This window comes from Leptosomus discolor, chromosome 3 (genome assembly GCF_034619465.1).
Source record: "Leptosomus discolor isolate bLepDis1 chromosome 3, bLepDis1.hap2, whole genome shotgun sequence".
Lineage (NCBI taxonomy): Eukaryota > Metazoa > Chordata > Aves > Leptosomiformes > Leptosomidae > Leptosomus > Leptosomus discolor.
Window position 1 is genome coordinate 39,647,113 of NC_141393.1, and position 22,641 is coordinate 39,669,753.

A 22,641-nucleotide genomic window follows, 5' to 3' on the forward strand; every position below is an offset into this window, starting at 1 on the left:
TTCCCCTTGTTTATGCTCTTCTGGCTCAGGAGTCTTGTCTTCCCTTTCCCATCACCTTGAGTCGTTGCCATAATGTATACCTGTATCCCCATAAGGTGATACATAAATGTGTATGTAGGTGGTGTGCTGTGTCATGAAAGTGACCTACTTTTTAAAAGTACTTAAGAGTCTTTTCCAGCTTTAAAAAGATGTGTTAGCATCTTTACCAGGCCATGTCCGTTTTGGGATTAGCTTTTAAAATGTCTTAGTTTTAAGAGTTCAAAATGCTTTTTGGTGCTTATGTTTTAATATTCTTCTCAGTTATCTTGGACCAGCTTATGTGGTTTGTATTTCTTAGCAGTTCTACCAATAAAAAATCAGACTGCCAGAACAGCTCTCACTACTTCAAACAAACCAACCAACCAAAAAAAACCACACCCCCCCATCCCGCACACCCTTGCCTTTGGAGCAACTCTTTATGTTACTGAAGCACTGTTTCAGAAAGTTTTGTGTGTATTGCAAAGCAAGCTGGCTGCTAGCAAATATACTTTGTTAGCACAAAGTAAAATCTCAGCTGCCATTTTTTCCCATTCCCAGGTATGGCTACTAGAACAACACAGATGCAGGGCAAAGCAAACTGTGTTTAGATAGCATAACTGCTGTGTCCTTGCCAGCAGACAAGTGAGGATGGGTATAAAATTTTTATTTATTTAGTGTCCCACATATTGTACTTGATCAGTTGGTCTAAATCTGCTCCACATTTTTATAACAATTATTTTCTGTTTTCACTTGGGTGGTCCCCATTAGAAAGCAATTCTATTATGGACTTTAAAACCCATCAGAAGTGTTGGCTTTTTTCTTTCTAAATTGTGTATTCACAGATCTGTTTTGTAATTTTGTTTTCAACGGACCCAAGATAGTTCAACTTGCAGGCCTTCATGAAACAACTTTTTAACCTGTCAGTGAGAGAATACTTTAAGGTTTGCCTCCTGTATAGGCTTCCTTGAGTGATGATTTGAGATGGTTTGACTTGAGAATTCTGAATTTTTTTTTTCAGGTCCGAAGTCTTATGTTTCCTAATTTGTGTCAGTAAAAAGAACTCGATGTTTTTCCCAAGCCCTGAATGTACATGTTTTCAAACAACATTTAGTTATTTAACTTTAACAAGGAATAGGACAAAAGTGTCAGTCTCTGACTATCTGTCTCACTGTAGATATTTCTAATGTGGTATCTGTTAGTATCCAACCATTCTGTAGGTATAAAGTTAGAAACTTAAAATGGAGACATGTGATTCTTTACAGGATACTTTAAAACTGGTTTCTTCTTTTGGTCACTGAAGCTACAAGTCAGGTTATAGAAAATCCTCCCTAAACTGACAGATTTTGACTGCTCTGGTTATTTTCATGGTTGGATCAGTCTACCTCTCAGAACTTAGAACTTATGATATGCTGCTGCTTGTGAATTATATCTGAACAGAAGTGTGAAAGATCATTATTTCTGCATCTTTTATTCCTTCAGATGGAAAATAAATTATATGTACAGGTTGGGACACAGCATTCTCTGTATTAAAATTAAGTGGCATTTGTTTATCTTTGCATTATGAAGTACTGTAATTTGCAGAGGTTTTAATGGTTCATACAGTTACCTGTTTTTGTTTTTAAAAAAAAAATTTGTTTAGGGTCAGAACTGCTGTGGGAAAATGAGTAAAATTCAGACGTTAGTAGTGACAGAAAACCTAGAGGTGAAATGCTTGGCCTCTCTTACGTCAGTGTGGCTGGTGTTAGCTTGCTCTTGTAACTCCAGACAGGCAGTTGGGCTTGGATAAGCTTCATTTACAATGAATGGAAACTTACAAATCTTCTAATCTGTAAACACTCTTGGCTGATCTTTGTGGAATAAAAATAGAATTGGCCTGTGACCATTTCTACAGCAATTAAAACAGAAGTACGAGAAATCTTCTGACTGGTTTATGTAACCTCTATGTTCAATCACTTCTGAGTCACTGAAGTCCGTTATATAATCGATGTTCTCGTTATAAATAATAGTAGAAATACTTAAGTGATGTTGAGTTAAATGGTGTGTGTGTGTGATACCCTAGAACTTAAACTGAAGAGTATGTTGCCATGCTATATATTCATGTTCACCATTTTTTCAACTATTTTTTTTCTCCGTAGTGTTTACACTATGTTTCCCTATAGTATTCTTCATTGGTCTCCTGCCTCAGGTGAATACATTTGTGATGTATCTCTGTGAACAGCTGGATATTCATGTCTTCGGTGGCAATGGTGAGTTGTTTGTCAGTGGCAAAAGCATTAGATTAGGAGCCACCATCAGATTAGTAGGCCAGTTAAAAAAATCTAATGATTTCACTATTTATATTCCTATTTTCTAAACATAGAATACTAATTGTGTTTTTAAAAAGGCTAAAGATCTTCTGATTGATTGTTGAGAAGTAGAGTTACTGTCCTAGTAAGTATGTCAAAAAGTATACTTTCTTCCTCAACTGGTCTCTGTTGCTGTTGCTAACCATTCCTATGGTAATGCTGTTGAATAAATGGAGGTAATTAAAGCCACATAAATTGCTCTTTAAAACAAATAATTTCTAGAGGAAAATACAAGTAGTTGCTGTGGATTGGATTTTTTTTTAGGTATCGGGGTGTTGCAACTAGGGGGCTGATAGCTTTCTTAAACAATCTGAAGTATTTTGTATTCTAACCTAATTATATAATGCTGTTTAATTTTTCTTTCTTTTCTGTGATACTCAGCTACCACAAGCCTGCTTGCAGCACTTTACAGTTTTATCTGTAGTATTGTGGCAGTAGCATTGTTATATGGACTGTGCTATGGTGCCCTGAAGGTGAGCAAAATTTTAGACATCGCGGACATTAATGTTTTGGGTTTTGTTCTCTGTTTCCTTCTATTTACCTTACCTAAGTGGGATACTTAAATATGCAGAAAGTGAATTAGAAATATTAGTCTGATTTTGGTAGGGTTTTATGCTTGCTCAGCTGTGATGCCAATAGAAGAGAAGCAGTGTAGGAACAGAGCAGACTCTTTTGCTTTTAAAAGATGTATGATTTGTGCCTGCTCTAACAGGCTGTTTTTTCTTGGCCATGTTAGTATTTTTTCCAGTGCTGCAAAGCAGAAATAGTCTTTTTAAATTAATCTTTGCCTGAAAAGAAGCCAGGAATAGTTTGTAGTGTCAAAGTGAAAATGTGTGCCTATCTAAAAGGTAAAGTTAGCTGGCAAAGGGTGGGGGGGACACGACCCTAAACAAAACCAACAGCTTTTCCTTGCTTGAAATGCCATTCTGTTTGATGACATTGTGGTGTTGATTCTGTTTGGTTTCAGATATGTGTCAGTAATCGAATTCTCTGTTCCCAATTAATTGTAGCATGTGCATCTTCCAACTCAGTTGACTAGTTTTTTTCCACTCTGTCACATAGTAAGTTGCTAGAGGAAATACTCCCACAATGCTATTGCCTGCAGAGCATCATTAGCTTTCTGTGAATTTGTACATTTGTCTCATTAGCCTTTTGTAAAAATATCTGTTCAAGATAAACAATCTGTAGCAAAGAATCACTGTCTCATCTTTGCAGATCCAGTACAGATCATGAAAACAAAACCCACTGGTTTAATCTGAATTCAGCACATTAGAAAATAAGTTGAATAAAAACATATGTAACTTTCAAAATTAAGTGACTAAATGCAACTCTGAGAACCCACGGTCTCAAGGAATGCAGTAAATTCTTCATAAGGGTTACAAAAACTGATGACTATTTAATGATTAAGGTGGTGCAGGCTTAAGGGATGTACACTATGTTAGAGGTTCTGATCTATATTTAGACATAGGTAAATACTGAACAATATTTGTGTACTAAAAGTCCTGTTTAATTTTTGTGGAATTGTAGTTAACTCTTCTGTTCTCTTACTAGAATATACGTAATTCTTTTATGTCAGCTAAGTGTTATATACTTTGTGTCATTTTTAATAATGTTTCATTTCTGTTTTCAGGATTCTTGGGATGGGCAGCATATTCCAGTTCTCTTCTCCATATTTTGTGGTTTGTTAGTGGCAATATCGTATCATCTCAGCAGACAAAGTAGTGACCCTTCTGTACTTTTGTAAGTGACTCAGTTTGTGTCCCTTCCCCAAGGAAGAAGCAACTCACAAGGGAACGTTGTTTATAATGTTAGATATTAGTGCTGTTTGAACTGATAGTCACCAGCACTGTCAAAAATAGAATGATACTGGTTCAGTAGTTAGAGAAATTCTCAAACTTTGCACCTAGTTCCTCCTTTAACGACACCCTTCCTTTGTGACTTCAGGCAAAGCACTTATATCAAAAATCTGATTTAACTGCCTGCTGATGTTCTCCAAAATGACAGTCAGTGCAATCTTTCTGCTGATGTGTTTGTGCTGAACAACCTGTACCCACTCTGTATTTAAAGATGTGCTCAAAGCACCAGTTTAGGCTGAAGCCCACATGTGGATTTTAACTGCTTCTCTCACTTAATTTATTATCTTGAATGTATGCTCAAAGCACTTGTTCAAATAATTTCGTCTCAGATGCTAAACATTAAGGGTCTATTTTGGTGATGTGCGTTCCCATCTAGCATGGGGAAGGAAACATGTATCTGTGTTGCTATTCTGAGTTGGAGTATTGATCTGATGATGAAAGTATTTCTGATTCAGTTAATTATGTATGTAAACCAAAATATTTCCAGTAGGAGAAACACCTCCCACAGAACAGCCAATAGAGGCTCAGTCACATACCTGGGTTAAGCAGAGCGTGAACTTAGATTTAAACTTAGCCATAACATTGGATGAATTTGATAAGCAGTAGTTTGGGATAGATAGTGAGGGGCCTCTTCTGTGAACAGGGAGATTAATGATTTGTGAGTGTTCATGCAGAACGAAAATTCTTATCTTTGGGTTGACAACTAAATCTTGTCCTGTTACTCTTAGTTCAGGTGATTTTACTCAGTTGGTGCAAGGTCGTTGTCCTAGATACATATTCTTTTGTTCTTTCCAAATACTATAGCCTGGATGCTTATGTTTGTCCTGCAGGTTCACCTGTTTTGTTTAGCCAGATGTGGCACAGTTAAGCATTGCAGTACATTGCAGTATGTAATTGCCTCTGAAGATCTGGGGCTCATTCTGTAGTGAGCTTCCTATCCATAAAATGAAATAATATGTCTCTGTACCACATGGCGTATTGTAAGAAGAATCACATTGAGGTGTTGTGAGACACTTAAGTATGGCTAGCAGTGTTTCATATGGACTACTAAAAGCTTAGGTATAAGAGCTTTGGGCTTTAGTGCCAGCAAGGTCTGCTAAGAATTTAGTAGTTTGACCAGCATGGCTAATTCATGAATTAATCACGGTAGTATAGAATTTTTTTTGGTTGCTGTTGAGGTTTGAATTAAACCAAGGAATTCTTGGTTTTCTAATTAGTGTTGACAAATAGACCTCTTCTAAACTTTGCACCAAGTTACATTTCTGTTCAGTTAGTCATGAACTAAAGTTTTCTTTCATGAGTACTAAGAACTCCACCTAAAATTCAGGATTTGTTCAGGTACTCCTGTTGGTACTGGAGAAACTGCTGTTTGAACAATATCTGGCTACTCATCTTTAGTGGTGGTCACTGTGTGCAACAAGAGAACTAATTCTTTTATAAAGTTGAGATCTCATCTTTGTAAATTTGCTCAGCCATGTGAAAGCACTAACATGCCAGGACTTTTTTCTTGTAATAGAACTTCTGACTTTTTTCTTCTAAAACCACATAGAACAATACTTGCTTTTCAGCGTGTTCTTTTTAATCTCTCTTACAGCTCCTTAGTGCAATCAAAATTTTTTCCTAATTCTGAAGACAAAAACCCTGAGGATCCTCTGTCTGAAGTAAAAGATCCTTTACCTGAGAAGCTTAGAAATTCTGTGGTAAGTAGGCTTTTTAATTATTTATTTTAATTCAATCTATGTATTTATGTTGGTTTGTATAGCATGAATCTAGATCTTACTTGACTCACAACACTTGTTGATTACCATGGTATTGAATAGAATGAGTATCGGAGCATTTCCTTCTAATCTGCAGATGAACCAATGAGTACTATACTAAGATTATAATGCTTATATTGCAATTTAAGTTACTTCAAAGGAGGCATGTGAGAATTGGAATTCCCTAGTGTGAATTCAGTGAAGTATCATAGAGGATTTTCTTCCAGCTCATATTGATAAATATAAATGATACTTGCTTTTGTGCAGAAGTTAGTGGGAAAGAGTTAATGTTGGCCAAATTACATTAACTCAGTATTTCTGGTAACTGTGAGCAAGAGCTTTTTTTAGTAGAAATTCACTCTATGAAAGTACTAATATTTAAACATTATTCTCTTTCACACAGTGGAGCAGTAAGTAGAACACTTAAGAAGCTTAATGTGTTTAACTTGTTCAAAAGAAGGTTAAACATTCATTTAACCTTGTGTAGGGCTTGGCTGTAGGGGAATAACAGTATAGATGGGTTTCTCCTAGTACAGCAGGCCCAACTGTGACAAGTAAATATTTAGAGCAGAGAGACTGCAGTCTAGTGCTTAGCAGGTGAGAATGATCATCGGAGCTACAAGTTCCTCTAGCTCTCAAACTGTGGTGTTAGTCACCAAGGGGTGAGGGGAGCTGAGGATTATGGTATATTGTTTTTCGGTGGGTTTTGGTTTGGTTTGGTTTTTTTTTAAATAAGGACTTAAAACTTTTTTTAATGAGTATACCAAGAAGTTAAGACCTTGCTGTCTGTAATTTTTTGGCCGATTTTGGAGTAGTTAATCCTGTAATGATTTTCTGGGCTGAAAATACTAATACTGTATTTAGGGAACAGGTCTCAACTTGGAGACTCTGAGTTGTAGTGGCCCTAAGTATGTATTGCCCCCTTGTGACTGAGTCTGGCATTACTCGTTCTGTTATGTTTTGCCTGTTATCAACAGCTTGTCTTCATTTTTTAGAGGTAATAGAAAATTCAGACTCCTTCCTCAGGGTCATTCCAAAGCTATTTACCTTCTGCAAAGGAGGGGGAAAAAGGGCTGAAGGGCCCAGTTGTCCACCTGGATGTTACCTCTGTCTAGGCAGCTGTCTTCCAGAACTCTTAATTGCTCCATAGTTTAAGCGATGCCTAGATCACAAATGGGTATTTTCATTAGCCCTTCCAGCCCTTTTGTCAGTGCTGTAGGGGGATACTTATACTCCCTTGCAGTCCAGAATGAGAGAGAGAATATGTTGGATATATAAATATCTCCTGCCCCACTTTGAATATGCATCTTTCCACTGAAATCATTTGAACTAATGCTCTTAGCTGTAAGATTTATTTTGTGCAAATTCTGATAACTTCAGTGGGAGTAATTGGCATAATTTGAAAATCTTTAATCAGTTTCAGTGTTAATGCTGATGGACATTAAGAACTGAAGAGGACAACCAAAGCTGGTATTGTCTAAAATTATTTTGTTTTGACTCCCCAGAGTGAACGATTACAGTCTGACCTGATTGTGTGTATAGTCATTGGTGTGCTCTATTTCGCAATTCACGTCAGTACAGTATTTACGGTTTTACAGGTAAGGTATTCCATTGTGTCTGCCATGTGTCTTCTATATATGAATATTCTAATGTGACAGAACACTTACTCTGGTAGTGCACCGGGTCTTCTGACTGGGTTTAGATGTTCTTTCAATGTATAGGGTGGCAAGTACATGGCTGAAGATCTTCACATTCCACATTTATGTACTCAAAACCCCTTCCCCTGCTCTTTCCTAGTTTCTGGATTTTTATTTTAGTTTGACACAAAATGCCTCGTTTTACTTTATCTCAGTTAAATAGTGTCAGGATCACTTTGGAGTAAGCAAGGATGAAAATTTTTTTGAAAAAACAACCCTAAGTTTAAGAGGTTTGATTCTTGAAGACTGAGGATCTGAACCTTGACTCAGAAATTGCATACTGGTGTGGCTGTTTGTAGACTACAGTATAGGGGGGTACCCCTTTACTGGCATGGTTATTTACAGGACTTCAAGAGCCTTTGAGTTTCAAGTTTTGTACTTCTCAGTCTAGCTAATATTACTGCTTCAGATGCTTTTAATGTATATATATGACTCCTACTTCTTAATGATGGCATGGGACTAGATGCTGTGCTTTAATTTAAGTAAAGGCATTTGTCTAAAGAGTTGCAGTTAACTGAATTTCTTATTTTGGTATTCCTGTGATGGAACCATTGGTTATCTTATGAACAACCTTATGTCAGGTAAATGAAAGCTCCTTGCATGTATTTTGGAAAGATTTTACCCTCCTGCTGCTTCCTACAGTTAAAGAAAGAAACTAATTTTAAAAAGCATATGTGTTTGGGTAGCTTCACATTTTCAGGTGAAGTGTTCTGCTTAAGCAGGTGTCTAGTTTTTTGTAAGAAAGTACCTCTTCTATTGTATGGCTGGACTTCAGCACTCCTCCCAAATGTTCCTTTCTCCCACGTTTCAGAAACTTGGCTATATGCTCTTCACCAGTTGTATAGTTCAATAGGCTTAGGCTTCACAGAATTTCTGAAGCAAGAGCTTATAACAAGGTAATGCAATCCTAATTTTGCTATGTTGTATCATGTATTTAGAGAAGATTCTAATGTATAAAAAGTATTGCTGTGAAATTCAATCTTCATAGCATGTTAATGGAATAGTGTTTTGTGACGTCTGTGAAAGTTTGGTCTTGGTGGGAGGCTTCTTATTCACCACCTTCTCAAGAGAATAAAAGATTAATGATTTGTTTTTCATTATACTTATTCCTCCTTTTATGCAGCAGATGAAAATGTAAATTGGGTTCAGCCTTCAGAGGGTAATAGCTTTATGATTTATAAAATGAAATGCAAATGGTTCAGAAGCAATGGACTATGAAGGAAGACTGGTGTACTATTTTTACTTTAAAATACTTCTCAACTTAGTGAAAATTTGTTAGAAATGAATGGTTTGTTCTCACAGACATTTCTTGTTAGATCTTAAAGTTGGTAGTACAGCTTCTCATGAAGAAATACATTCCCATTTTAACTATTAACACCTGCCTAGATGCTGGAAAATGTATTACGTTGTTAGTGTATGAATTTGTTTCTGAAACAAACCTTAATTTTTTCAATTCTTCTTTCTAGCCTATTTTAAGTTATGTTCTCTATGCATTGGTGGGTACGGTAGGCTTTGTGACACATTATGTTCTGCCTCAACTCCGAAAGCAACTTCCTTGGCATTGCTTTTCTCACCCGCTGCTGAAAACCAAGGAATACTATCAGTTTGAAGTCCGAAGTAAGTATCATTTGTAATGCTTTTTTGAACTTGCTGTAGTTGCTGACCAATTTGTGTTACCTATTGATATACTTAATCTCTATTCTTGCCACTGGAGTATTTAATGACATTAAATCTACAAATGTCTTAGTTTCTCAGTTCTTGATGCTTCGATTCCATGATGTTTTATGTATGTCTTAACTGATCATCATAGAGTAGTTTGGGCTCGAAGGGACCTTTAAAGGTCATGCAGTCCAACCCCCAATGTTGTTATATATATGTGTGCTAATGTTGTTTCAAAGCAGTTCCATTAAAGCGCAGTCTTGAAAACCTTAAGTTGTAGAGTTTGTGCTAATGGTTGCCTTAGTAGTTTTTTATAAAGGTAGAGTGTGTTTCAATATAGTAAGCTTTCAAATGTTTTGGAGGATTAGGTATGGTGAATGCTGTCAGAGATTTCATCTTGTCATGAATTTGATTCTTGATGGTATCGTTGACATGTTTAACAGATGGTAGTGCAAGTGGCCTGCTAATGGCAAAACACAGTAAGGGACCAGTCTCGCTAGTTGATCTGTGAGGGCACATACTTGCACCTTGTGTTAAAGTCTGTTTCCATGAAATCTTTCCCTGGAGGCTGTCGAAAATTACAAGTTAGTTATACTGTGGATCATTTTTCCAGTATGGATAGATGTAGCAGTAGATTATGGGGTCTCTGCTGTTGGAATGTTTTTGTTTTTGACAGCAGACTTGAGAATTTTCTATCAAAAATGGCTTAGAAGCAACTGAAGCTGTTACTTTTTTCTATTCAGTTAGTTTTCAAGGTAAGACAGGAATGAAAAGAAAGTGAGAATTCTGCTGCTTTCAGGAGCAGAGAATTACCAGAATTGATTTGCAAACTTCCTGCATTTGCAGCAGCTATGCAGTGTGGTCTTTTCACTGATGTCTGAATTGTGGGCTTTTTTTTTTCAGTGGTTGTGGGTGTAAAGATGGATAAATATGAACAGTAATCATAATATGGTGCCAAAGTCTATTTGGAGGAAGAAGTGAAAAATGCAATTATATGCCTTAAATTTTTAACCTGTGAAACTAGAGAAGCAACAGTTGGTGCCCTTTTGCTGATACCCAACTTCAGGATTCACATGTGTAGTAGTGCTTTCATGAAAGATGAAAGTCATATCCAGTAATGTTAAATTTTAAGTTTGTAGCATCTCCCAGTTTGGTCCCTGTAACTTAAGGAGAATTCATGCCCTATCAATGACTAATTGTCCTTATGGCTTCTCTTGTAGAAAAGGAGCTTCAGTTTTTGCTGAGGGTCATCTAGGCATGTGCAGTTCTTGATAGCCATGAAGAGGGGTGGGCCTTTTTCTAGCCTCTTTCGAGTATACTTTTAAACATTGCTGCATACATAAAGGGTTAACATAACTTTTGACATAGGCTTTTCCAGCCTGTATTTGTACTGCCTTGTAAATAATTTTTTTCATTATCGTCCTTTGCATTAATTTGAAACACAGTAATCTTGTACATATTTTGCAATTACTGTAGAAGTTTAAAAGAAGTCTCAGACATTTGTGTTGGCAGGTTACATATGCTCTTCTCTATTGTAGAGTTGTAAATCAGAAATCTTATATTTGAATGTGGTTAGAAACATCTTTTTGTATGAGATAAAATAAGTAATGTCAAACAGCTTCATCAGTATCAATATTGAAATTATTGGAGAGGTGGCAACCCAATTTGTTTCCTGCCAGGTACAGTAAGCAAGTAGCTTGCCAACTGTTACCTTGTAATACATTTTTTTTGTAGATGAGTAATGGTGCAAAAACTCTGCTGGGGCTACTGACAGTAGCTTAGAAGGAGCTTCTCTGTGTTTCAGTTAGATAAAACCATGAAAGTCCAGTATGAGAATACAGTTAGTGTATCCACAAATTACTTGGATAAAGAATCTTTATTCGGCTAGCTGAGTTTGATTTGACAGTGCAATCTGATTTTTTTTCTTTTTAATATATCTTGATAGATGCTGCACATGTTATGTGGTTTGAGAAACTTCACATTTGGCTCCTTTTTGTAGAGAAGAATGTTATCTATCCACTGATAGTCCTCAATGAGCTTAGTAGCAGCGCTAAGAATATTGCTAGTCCAAAGAAACTGGATACTGAGTAAGTAGAAAAGGCTATCAGGTAATCTGAGTGTCTGCTGTGGTGGGACAATCAATAGTGAGTTCTGGCCTCAATGGGAAGACAGTTAATGCTATTGCTTTAAAACTAAGTCAAGGAATAAATGAAGCTTTTCTTTATTTGAAAGCTCTTGCAGAACTAAGTCACTTTGCTGACTTAAACAGAGTGGAATATTACCGTGTTAAACTAAGAACCCACACAAAGATAAATCATTCAATTCATAACATATACTACAGAGGCTGCAAAATTGTCTAGTAGTGTGATATCAGAATTTCCTTGTTGATCTTCAGAGTCTATAAAGTGATTATCCAAACTGCAAGCTCAAGGTAGTGACAGTACGTTCTGGTATTTTGTCAGGTGTAAATGTGACTTGTGTAATGTTCCCTGAGTTGGCATGCCAGCTTGCAGCACCTCTACAGCTTTCTGCTCTCATTAAGGAATTCCCCAGGCCTTCCAGCCCCTAAGTATAATCTGTATCCAGATGGAATTGCATACTGCCTCTTAAATTGAGCCTTAGTTATAATCCCTCGAGCAGTGTATCCGACTGTCTCAGCAAATGACAGTTCACTAATAGGTCCTGCATTTTTTGCCTTCAAGAACAATGACCAGGTGGCTTTCTTGGATTTTTTCTGTTGATTTAGAACAGCAGTGTTGTAGAGAAAATAAATCTTGAAACAAAATGAAATATGTATCTGGGAGGGGGGAGTGTGGTATTTTTTGGTGTGGGTTTGTGTGGATTTTTTTAAGTTTAATAATCCCTGAATCTACTAAGTTCTTCCTTTGAGATTGTTGCTCTTGTCACTGAGATCTTTGGGAGGGATGTTGCTGTTACATTACTTCAACATTATTTTTATAACCCTTTGATCTATCACTTACTATCTCTGGAAAAAAAAAAAAATCACTCTTAAGTTTACTGTTAAGTTGTGATTCCCCCAAAATAAGCTAGAGCAGTATAGTCATGCAGGAAGTAACAAAAATCCAGTGTTCATTAACATCCTTTTGCTGATTAATCTATAGCACTTCTAGCACTTGTGCATCTCAATATTCATAACCTAAATTAAAGACCAGGTTTCTATCCAGAGTACAAGGATATTTCACCTTTTATTTTTTTAATTTTTTTTACTGAGACTTAAAAATAATGCTGATCTTTGAACATGGATTGGCTTGACAATGCTAATAGAAAGACTTAACCTCTAAAAAGAAAACAAAAATCTGAAGTTAGCTTTAAAAAAGCAACAAACCAAGCACCCACACACACCCCTCAACTCCAAAAGCAAACCCAAGTCTAAACCTTAAGTTTGAAGAGATTGGCATTGCTTGACAGCAACAATTTAGGTGATCTTTAAACCCCTTTCAGACATCAGATAAGTAACTGTTTTGTGTGAATTTCTTATACAGGTTGGGTGCTTTAATGATCACAATAGCTGGCTTGAAGTTACTGCGTTCATCGTTCAGTAGCCCAACGTGCCAGTATGTCACTGTTATTTTCACAGTGCTCTTCTTTACTTTTGATTACAAAAGTTTTACCGAGACCATGCTGCTAGATCTCTTCTTCATGTCCATACTCTTCAGCAAGGTAACTTTAACTCTCTATTTCTAGGTGTTTCAGGTGATCCAAAAGGGAAAACAGATAGTCCTAACTGATAGGTAATCTTCCAGATCATCAGTCCTATTGGTACTGTAAACAAGATGCTGCAAGACAGCTAAGAAGTCTCCTTCCCAAAGCACTTACGTTTGCTCGAGAAAGCACATGTAACTTTCTAAACATCTCATGAGTTTCTGTTAGTAGAATGATTAAGTGCATATTATGTTGCTTGCTTTGTTATTATATCCTTTTTGTAAGTCTCAAGGCTTCTGGTAGACCAGTAAGAACTCGAGAGTGACCAGTAAAATCCTCAAGATATTTGTGTACTGCAAAGCATCTTAATTCTAAGGCAAATCACTAAATTTTTCTTTTTCTTTTTTTTTTTTCCTGTAGCTTTGGGAACTCTTTTATAAATTGAGATTTGTATATACCTACATTGCTCCCTGGCAGATCACATGGGGATCTGCCTTCCATGCTTTTGCCCAGCCCTTTGCTGTGCCACGTATCCTTTGAAAATGCAGGCTTTTTCCTGAAGTCATGTATTTATAACTTCTGAGTGTTCCATTACAATGGATTGTGTATTATGGGCTAAATCTACTGAATGAACAGGTTTGTCTAGTGAGTATTTATGAAAAACTGTGCAGCATGCTGCCTTGCTACATTGCTACAAATTATACAGTAGCAGATAGAGCAGGAATAGAATTCTGACATAGAATAAATATGGAGAGTTACTTCGTTCTGAAAATGACACAGCTTTTCTATTTCTTCTGACAGTCATTCCCTTTTTCAGGAGTCACTAATGATGGTTTTAGTTCTTCAGTTTTGCATTTGAAGCCTCTGTAGACTGGTTTGAATGGAGTGTTGAGTTAGTATTCTCTGTAGAATTTTGAGAAAGAGAATGACCACTACATCTAGTGGCAAATTTTCAACTATTTCTGGTTTTAAAACAAAAAATAGTCCCCTTATTGCTGGAGATACTGTAAAGGTACCTTGCTGCATAAAAATTCCTAGGGATCTTGTTTTGTTCTTAGTTGGTGTTGCTGTCTATTTCAGGTACTATCATAGAAGCTTGAAAAAAAAGTAGCTGTTGCTTCGCTTTCCTTAATTCTGTTATCCTACAGATTCTGCAATGTTGTTTGTACAAGCAGCTGTGTCAGCTTTCTTCTCTACTCCACTGAATCCTTTTCTGGGAAGTGCAATATTCATCACTTCATATGCCAGGCCTGTCAAATTCTGGGAAAGAGACTACAAGTAGGTGAAATAAGACCTTTAAAGTTTGTCTCCTTTGTTTTTAATAATGTAACTATGGCCAAATGTGGTGGCTTGGGTTTTTGTTGGGTTTTGTGTTGTGTTTTTTTTTTTTCTCCAAGTGTTGCTGTATTTTTTTGCCAGAGAAAACCAGTTTATAGCAGTGAAAGTTTTCAGTGAACTTGTTCCTGAAATACTGTAGCAGCTGTTTTTTATACTAGTAACACTCGCTTTAGCTGCTTAAGTAATTTCTACTTAGAGGTATGGCATCCTGGTAATTTTTTTAAAGATTAAAAATTATGGTACTGTAAAGTGCAATTTTACTGAGAAAATCAATTTATATACATAAAGATTTTGGGGACAGTTAATAACTGGTTTTGACCTGTGTTCATTATAGCTCATTTCACAGCTAAAACTGGCTAACCTCAATATAAAAATCTTTAAAGTAAATATTTTTGATTGAGGTGAGATCAGTAGTAAAAGATTTTTTGTCAGATTATACATACCTGTGTTTTATTTTTCTGAAGTCCACTATTGTTGATGGAATATCAGACCATTGAAATGTTACATGAACAGCATAGGGCAAGATGAGTGGATAGTTCTGGTATTTATGGAGAATTAATTTTTCATTTCACTGCTTTATTGCTTTTTTCTTTCTAATAATAGAACAGTTTAAATGTAATGTTCAAATCTTTCCTTAAAGAGTAAGGATTGTAACTTCAGCCAATGAAATAATAACTTTCTGAAAATTGCCCTTTCATAGAGCCTGCTGGAATGTTAGCTGCACTGATTTAGTTGTTTTTGTTTGTCACCTCTGAAGCTTTGATATCTGTCTAAGAAAAATATATACATGTATATCTAAAGCTAGAAATTACTCTATGACTACCTTCTGTAGACAAACTATATTAGATATTGGATCATAATGCTATTATAGGCAGAAAACAATTTTTCATGTGAGAAGAGCAGCAAATTTGCATATAAAATTATTTTGAAATAACTTTTGGAAACTTTCAGTGGAATATTTTTTAACAATTTTTGTTCTGTTAGTAGTTTCATTCCTTAGGCTTTCTTGCAGTAATAAATTTCGTGTTACGTGTGCTTTATTTGATTATTTTCAGCACAAAGCGTGTGGATCATTCAAATACAAGACTGGCTTCGCAGCTTGACCGAAATCCAGGTAGCTTTCCTAGGCTGATTTTGGTGGGATTTTTTTTTGGTGGAGTTTGTTTTGGGGTTTGGTTTGGGATTTTTGTGAGGTTTGGGTTTTTTGGAGGTGTTTTTTTGGTGGGGTTTGGATTTTGGGGGGTGGGGGGTGGGGGTTTTATGGGCATTTTGGTGGGTGGGAGTGTTTTGATGGGGGGGGTTGTGAATAGTGGTGGTGTTTTCAAAAGTAAATTGCTTTTGTAGGATTTTTGTAGGATTAATGATCAGTTTGCCCTCTGATCTTCGCCAGCCCTTCCCAACCTTTCTGTTCTGTCGGCTGTTATTTTCTCCTCCATTGTCACTCTCTTGCTCTATTCTTTACTCTCCTATAAGTTTTTCTTGTTTCCCACTTACCTTTATGTATGTTTGCTTTGCTTCTTTATTTATAACTGTAGTATGCTTTAAGGTGTTTTGCTTTTTTACTCTTCAGTAATTAAAAGACATGTTAGTTGAAGGTGTCTCAGTGTCATGGTGATGAGACCAGTACAACAGTCATTACTGAGATACTTCTGTGCTAATTTGCTTTTGCACTTCATTGTGTGTAATAGATGGGAGACATGTGAGTGGAACTGAAGGAATAATTTGGAAAATGGAGGAGTGACTAAGAAGGGGAAAAAAATTTTGGTCAAAAATACTAGATGTCACTTAGCATTCATTTGGAGTAGTTGTCTCTTAAAGATGGGTGTGGAAAATGACCTTGAAACAACATTGCTGTGGAGAAAAGTATAGGATTCAATGTGAAGTGATAATTGACATTCAAGCTTAATGTTTTTCTGCAGATTCAGATAATAATCCAAATCCAATCTTCCTGCAGGTTCAGATGATAACAACCTGAATTCAATCTTCTATGAACATTTAACCCGTTCCCTTCAGCACAGCCTGTGTGGGGACTTGTTGTTGGGTCGGTGGGGAAACTATAGTACTGGGGACTGCTTCATCCTAGCCTCTGACTACCTCAATGCACTAGTACACCTTATAGAGATAGGAAATGGCTTGGTCACCTTCCAGCTAAGGGGGCTTGAATTCAGAGGTGAGTGTGTTACACTTCCTTAACTGTCTGTACTAAAAAGTGGACTTCTGCTTTGGAAACTTAAGTTACTTTCAGTTCCATCTTGTAAATTAATTGCTTTGAAAATGGGCCTTGTCACTTGTGAGGAAAACTAGCTTGCTCTTGCCAGGTTGATGCTAAGTCTCTCTTTCCATCTTAGTGCAACAATGCTCTGTAATTGATTCTTAGAGACACCTAACTGAACTGTGATCCTGGAGTGAGAAATTAAGCTATCTGTCTTTTTGTGTTCATTGGCAGATAGTTCACTTGGTGGTACAGAAATGTAATTGGAGATGGGTTGGATTCTAAACACTTTTAAAAGTGTTCAGCTCTTTCTGGTTTTCTCCATTTTCTCCTAAGGAACTTACTGCCAGCAACGAGAAGTAGAGGCCATCACTGAAGGTGTAGAGGAAGATGAGGGTTTTTGTTGCTGTGAACCAGGCCACCTTCCTCACATGCTTTCCTTTAATGCTGCCTTTGGGCAGCGTTGGCTGGCTTGGGAAGTGCTTGTCACAAAGTATGTTCTGGAGGGTTATAGCATCACTGACAACAGTGCAGCTTCCATGCTTCAAGTTTTTGATCTCCGGAAAATTCTCACCACTTACTATGTGAAGGTATGATTCAGATAAATACAACCTTTGTGGGGAGGTAGGCTGGGTTACATCTGCTTAATGCTTTGAACTGTTTAATGCCTTGAACATCTAATGTCTTTAATATGAGGATCATAGGATGTGATACAAATTATAGATGTATGAACACCTTCATCAAAGGAGGACAGAGTTTGCTGTACTGATGATTACTTGATACTTCGGTGCATGAGCAGGACAATGACCCTGTAGTCTAGAACAGAGAGATGACACTTTTAAGCTGAATCTGGAGTAGAAACTTGAAAGCTGTTACCCAAATGTAATAGCTGTGTAAATGAAAAGTTAAATAGTGTGTTTCTTTGTTGTCCAAGAGACAACAGAGAAGCTGTCCAAACCAGGTTTTTTGGTGGGTTTTTTGTTGTTGTTTTTATTGTTTGTTTTTAAATAAAAGCCCTGCCCTGCAGTTGTAGGAGGACTTTAGGCCTCAGATCCCTTCAGATAATCAGTTTGCTAGTTGAGATCTTTCATAAGCTACCCTCTTTCAGAGCTCTGACAATTTTCAGGTTGAAATATTTCCAAGATACTCACGCACACAGAAGTTATGTTCTGCCCCCGCCTCCAACACAAGTCTGTTAATCTGTGTTGTCTTTAATTTAGCATTTGAATTCTTTAGAAATTCAGTATCTAAGCCCTGATTTTTATCTAATTTGTTTTTCTGTGAAATTGCAGTGAAAGTCCCGTCCCATCCTTCTTTCCTTTCCCTATTCTTTCAGTACGTGCTTCAGGAATCTTGACAGTTGTTAAAAAATATGCCTTTATACAAACCTGTATGGTGATTTATGTGCAAATTTGTTGCATCTGTGAGCTAAATAAATGCTACTGTGTGTCAGTTTTGTTCATTACCAGGAAATTAATGCAAATTAGTTGAAACAATTGAGATTGACTTTTTTTTATTGCAATACTGACTCATATTTTTACTACTGTTTCAGGGAATCATCTATTATGTCACAACATCCCCCAAGCTAGAGGAATGGTTAGCTAATGAGACAATGCAGGAAGGACTGCGGTTGTGCACAGACCGCAATTACGTAGATGTAGACCCAACATTTAACCCCAACATTGATGAGGATTATGACCACCGTCTAGCAGGGATCTCAAGAGAGAGTTTCTGTATGATATATTTGAACTGGATAGAATATTGCTGCTCTCGAAGAGAAAAGGTAAGTATGGACATGTGAGGAAAGCCATTCACTGTCCTACAGGGGTTTCGTTTTTTGTCCCTGTTGGTTTGACTTACAGGCTGGCTTAATATTGACTTTTAAAATAAAGATCTGTAATTGAAATATTAATTTATAGTTTACTGGTTTTGATCTTCCGATCAAGATGTGAATTTAAATTCTGTAAGTAGGCTATGCTTTAACCTGTTCATTAATGTTTGTTTGTCAACTCGAATCAGTTGAATCTTAGTCAGGCTTTTATCTACAAACTAAAGGATATGTTTATAGAACTGATGTTTTGTGCTTAGATGTCAGTGGTTACGAATTGTCCCTAGCTTAAACAGAAAACCCAAAACAATAACTCCAAAAAAACCAAATACCTGTTGCCAACTTACAAGACTGACTACTTTTTTTAGTGGTCATGCTATACTGTTCCTTTGAACCCCTGGAGTTGTTGGCTTGTGAAAATGATTATCCCATATTCAACCATTTTCCTCTCTCCAGATCCTTATGCCTTTTAAATAGAAACATTAATATGTTTGTAGAGGGATGTCTTAACTTCTTACTGTTTACGAAAAACCTGTATGTGGTCTAGTCAGAGTAGTGTTGCCTTTGAGAATAAGTAGAAATTGAGATTAAAGGAACAGGAATATAGTTGGAATTTGTCTTTCAAGTCTCAGATCCTTCATTAGAGTTCAGTTTTACTTTGGGGGTAAAAGATTAATTAGCCCATGTTAATGGGTATAAGATTTAAAGTATTATGCGTTCAAATGACAAACAACAGCTGAAGAAAATTGTTTCCCTCCAAGTCGTCATCTTGAAGTATTTTGTGTAGGTATTGAAAGTCAGGTTTAATCACTTAAATGAATGATACTATTATCTAGGGCATTATATACACCCTGTATAGCTACTACTGACTTTGAGCTGAGGGTGAGTTTCCCCCAAATAAAGCTATAGTCCAGGGAACTTTTCAGTTACCTCCTAACCAGTAACCACTTCACTCGCTGAAAATATTTTTCTTAACCCCATAATTATGCTAATCAACAGTTTACATATAAGATACACAGTATCCAGAGGAATGTTGCATGTTTCTTCTTTAGAACTTCTTTACAGTTTGCTTATTTCAAATACAGTATGTGTGTCTGTCTTTACAAGTATTCTATGTACTTGTAAAACTTAAAAAAAAAAAATTCCTATTGAAAGTCTAAGTATAACTGGTGTGGTAGGTATATTCACATGCCTGAGTTTGTGTACCTTTGTACGTGTTTGGGTCTTTTTACTCCTGGCAGAACGGTTTTTCCAATTTCTTTACTGTGTTCACCTACCTATTTTCTTTTGTTGTTACAAGTCACTGGATTCAAGTAAAGACTCACCCTTGGTGACATTGTGTTATGGACTGTGTGTTCTGGGGCGGAGAGCGTTGGGGACAGCTTCACATCATATGTCTAGGTAATAAAATGCTGTTGTAGTCTTCCCTTCCTCAAAATCCCTCTGGGTTTCTAGGTTAGGTATTAGATGAGTACCTATTCATACAAGAAACAGATATTTGACATCCTCTTTCCTTTAAAGGAACAGATATGCTATGTAACTTCTTCGTTTTAACAGCCAGTGAAACATAACCAAAGAACAGGAAATGAGGGAGAACTTGCATTTGACCATTTTGTTTTATCAAACTAATGCAAGGTGAGAATTCTGGTGTGGGCAAGGACCAGTTATAACTGATGAAAAAAACAGAACTGGTTGAGTTCTGAAAGTAAGTTCCATTTCCTGTTCTATGTGTGCTATCTGGAAATAGGAGGAAGAGGACGACGGCCTCTTAAAATGAGCAACGCACATGTCTTGGTGGGAGTTAGATCAGACTGTTATGATAAGTTTCACAGTTTAGTTTGCTCTGTGGCAAGCAGTTGTTCTGTACAAATCCTCTTTAGCTCAACTCTGTCATCATACGGCAACCTCTTTCTTGCAGACTGACAGCCTCCACTTACTTTAGAAAGCCAATGTAAATACAGATTTATGTTTCAGGAAATCATGAGGTGATGGTTTAAAAAAGCATAATTGGATGTGGAAGCTATTGGTCAGCTGCGTGCTGACTGTAAAAGCTCTTCTACTTCACTTTCAGGGAAACGGTTGACTAATTTTAAGTAGCAGCCAATTGCCCCCCTGAAGGTCTTGCAGATACACAGTTGTAAGAGTGATCAGAGCATATTGGATTTTTCACTCTTAGTTTAGTAAAAGGAAACAATGCCTTTAAGCATGAGGAAGTTGTCAAGATTTTTATTCTGTACTCTGAAGCATGCACAAATGAAACTACTTACTCTCCTTGACTGGTCCCTGGTGGTGTTTTATTCCCCAAAAAGTTTTCTGTTTAAAAATCTTCAGAGTAAAGTCAGACATTCTTCACAGTGTTCCTGTTTACTATGATCTGTTGCATATATGGTTTATTCATTACCTGTTCAGTGCACATAGACATCTAGTGTCCAAGCTTTGCTTACACATCCTTACTCATATTTTCTTTTCTCCTTGACTTACCCTGTGTCTTCTCTTTATAGAGAAGAATTATGTGCCTTTATGTACAGCTCAGTATTTTCTGCTTGTCATTGAATGATAATTGTGGATATGTTTGGATTTCTGTTAATATTTGAGCTGTTTCTTAATTTTTTTTCCTCTCCACAGTAATCTGGAATCCTTCTTGTATGGCCTGCATGCCCTATTTAAAGGTGACTTCCGCATATCTTCAATTAGAGATGAATGGATCTTTGCTGACATGGAATTACTGAGGAAAGTAGTGGTTCCTGGAATACGGATGTCACTTAAGCTACATCAGGTGAGAGACTACACAGGAAGATGTGTCCAGTTCATTTTATTTCTGTGCATTCGTTCTTTTAAAACTGAGTGGCTGGGAGAGAGAAAAAAGAGGAAGAGAATAAAACAGCATATGATAGAGATGGATGACTGAAAGAGAGAATATCATGTCTTGTCCTTTGTTGTATTATAGCTCATGTGGAAGGTGATACAGAGGAAAAGGGAATGCAGTTTATGTTCAGAGCTTGAAAATTACATCAAACGTAGATCAGAGAACATGTCAAGCCCTGTTTGATAGCTATCTAGAGAATTCCCGTATGAGCAGCCTATCAGATAAGTTCCCTCCCTCTTCCCCTCCCACATATATGTAAATGTCTTCAAAGGTTATTGTGCCATTCAAAGCTGCACAGCCCTCTTCTCCAATGGGAGTTGCTTTTCTTGTTCTTGTCTCTTTCAAGAGTTGTAATGACAGACTCTCTGGCGTTACTCATCGATCCTGTTGGTAAGGTGTCAGGTGAGAATGAGAAGGCTGCTGTTCAGTAAGCTGAAGTTGGGGTTGGCCTTCATAGTGAAGTGAGGGTGCAAATGAACAAAATCTATACAAGTCTGTACAGTGTGCCTATTAACTAAGCTCAGCAGGTACAAGAGAGCATGTACTGAGTGGTAAGCACTCTGAGGCTGGAAAAGGATTTCTCCTCTAGAAGAACAGTTGGCTTGAAAATCGTAGTGAGTAGGCAAATCTTAGTTGCACTTTTTAAATAATGATTAGAGTTTCTTTTTTTGCCTTCATTGTAGAGTCTACAAGTACCCCAAAGCTAGCAGTGATTGAATTCATCTCCTTCATGTAACTCCCTGAACTTAGCAGAATGCGTATGTTAGGAGTACATGTAGCAAAGTAGAATAATTGCAAAATCACTGTTGAAACCAGCGGAAGTACCACTTCAACAAATCTGAAATGTTCTCAGTATGTTTGGGCAGAGTGGGCCTGAATTCAGTTGGAGAATGAAAAGTGAGAAAAATACAAGTATCTCTAAGAATAAAAAAAGTTTTGTCTGAACATTGTTGTATTGATCTATAAAGGGTGATTTTATTCACTTGCTGTGCAGTAGCATATTGAGGCTTCAGCCAGTGTTGGAAATGTAGCTATTAACTACTACCCTTTTTTTTTAACCAGAAAGTAATGTGACCTAATACTGAATTGAACTTGCAAATTTTCTCTTTTTATTTGACTGCCAGTAATGTAAGTTGTGTGACAGTATCTGATGCTGAAATAGTCTGTTATCAAGTAGTAATGTGAACTTTTTAATAGAAAATACAGGTAAACCTTACTGGTTTTCTTCCAATTACTATTTTCATATAATACAGTCTTAGTGAATAATCAGTGCTTTACTTAAGTGTGTTTTACAGTTGAAGACTTGTGGGTAAGCAAAGAAGCTGAAACTAAAATGCTTCTGCAGGCAATATAAGTAGATATAAATCTAGTGTAAAATCCAACTAGAAGGTTACTTGGATCA

The 22,641-nt window shown here is 36.8% G+C and overlaps 1 protein-coding gene across 3 annotated transcripts in view; it reads left to right on the forward strand.

Moving 5' to 3' along the window:
- Window positions 1-22,641, forward strand: part of PCNX1 (pecanex 1) — a 92,298-nt gene that overhangs the window by 54,980 nt on the left and 14,677 nt on the right. For all 3 annotated transcript variants that reach the window (XM_086461999.1, XM_086462000.1, XM_086462001.1), the window contains 16 exons: window positions 2,154-2,264; window positions 2,745-2,836; window positions 3,994-4,103; window positions 5,814-5,919; window positions 7,482-7,574; window positions 9,140-9,290; window positions 11,278-11,419; window positions 12,836-13,013; window positions 13,416-13,524; window positions 14,144-14,273; window positions 15,389-15,447; window positions 16,288-16,503; window positions 16,882-17,135; window positions 18,098-18,328; window positions 19,674-19,774; window positions 20,999-21,149. In XM_086461999.1, the coding sequence (XP_086318125.1) occupies window positions 2,154-2,264; window positions 2,745-2,836; window positions 3,994-4,103; window positions 5,814-5,919; window positions 7,482-7,574; window positions 9,140-9,290; window positions 11,278-11,419; window positions 12,836-13,013; window positions 13,416-13,524; window positions 14,144-14,273; window positions 15,389-15,447; window positions 16,288-16,503; window positions 16,882-17,135; window positions 18,098-18,328; window positions 19,674-19,774; window positions 20,999-21,149 (2,234 nt within the window). The remainder of the gene's footprint in view (window positions 1-2,153; window positions 2,265-2,744; window positions 2,837-3,993; window positions 4,104-5,813; window positions 5,920-7,481; window positions 7,575-9,139; window positions 9,291-11,277; window positions 11,420-12,835; window positions 13,014-13,415; window positions 13,525-14,143; window positions 14,274-15,388; window positions 15,448-16,287; window positions 16,504-16,881; window positions 17,136-18,097; window positions 18,329-19,673; window positions 19,775-20,998; window positions 21,150-22,641) is intronic.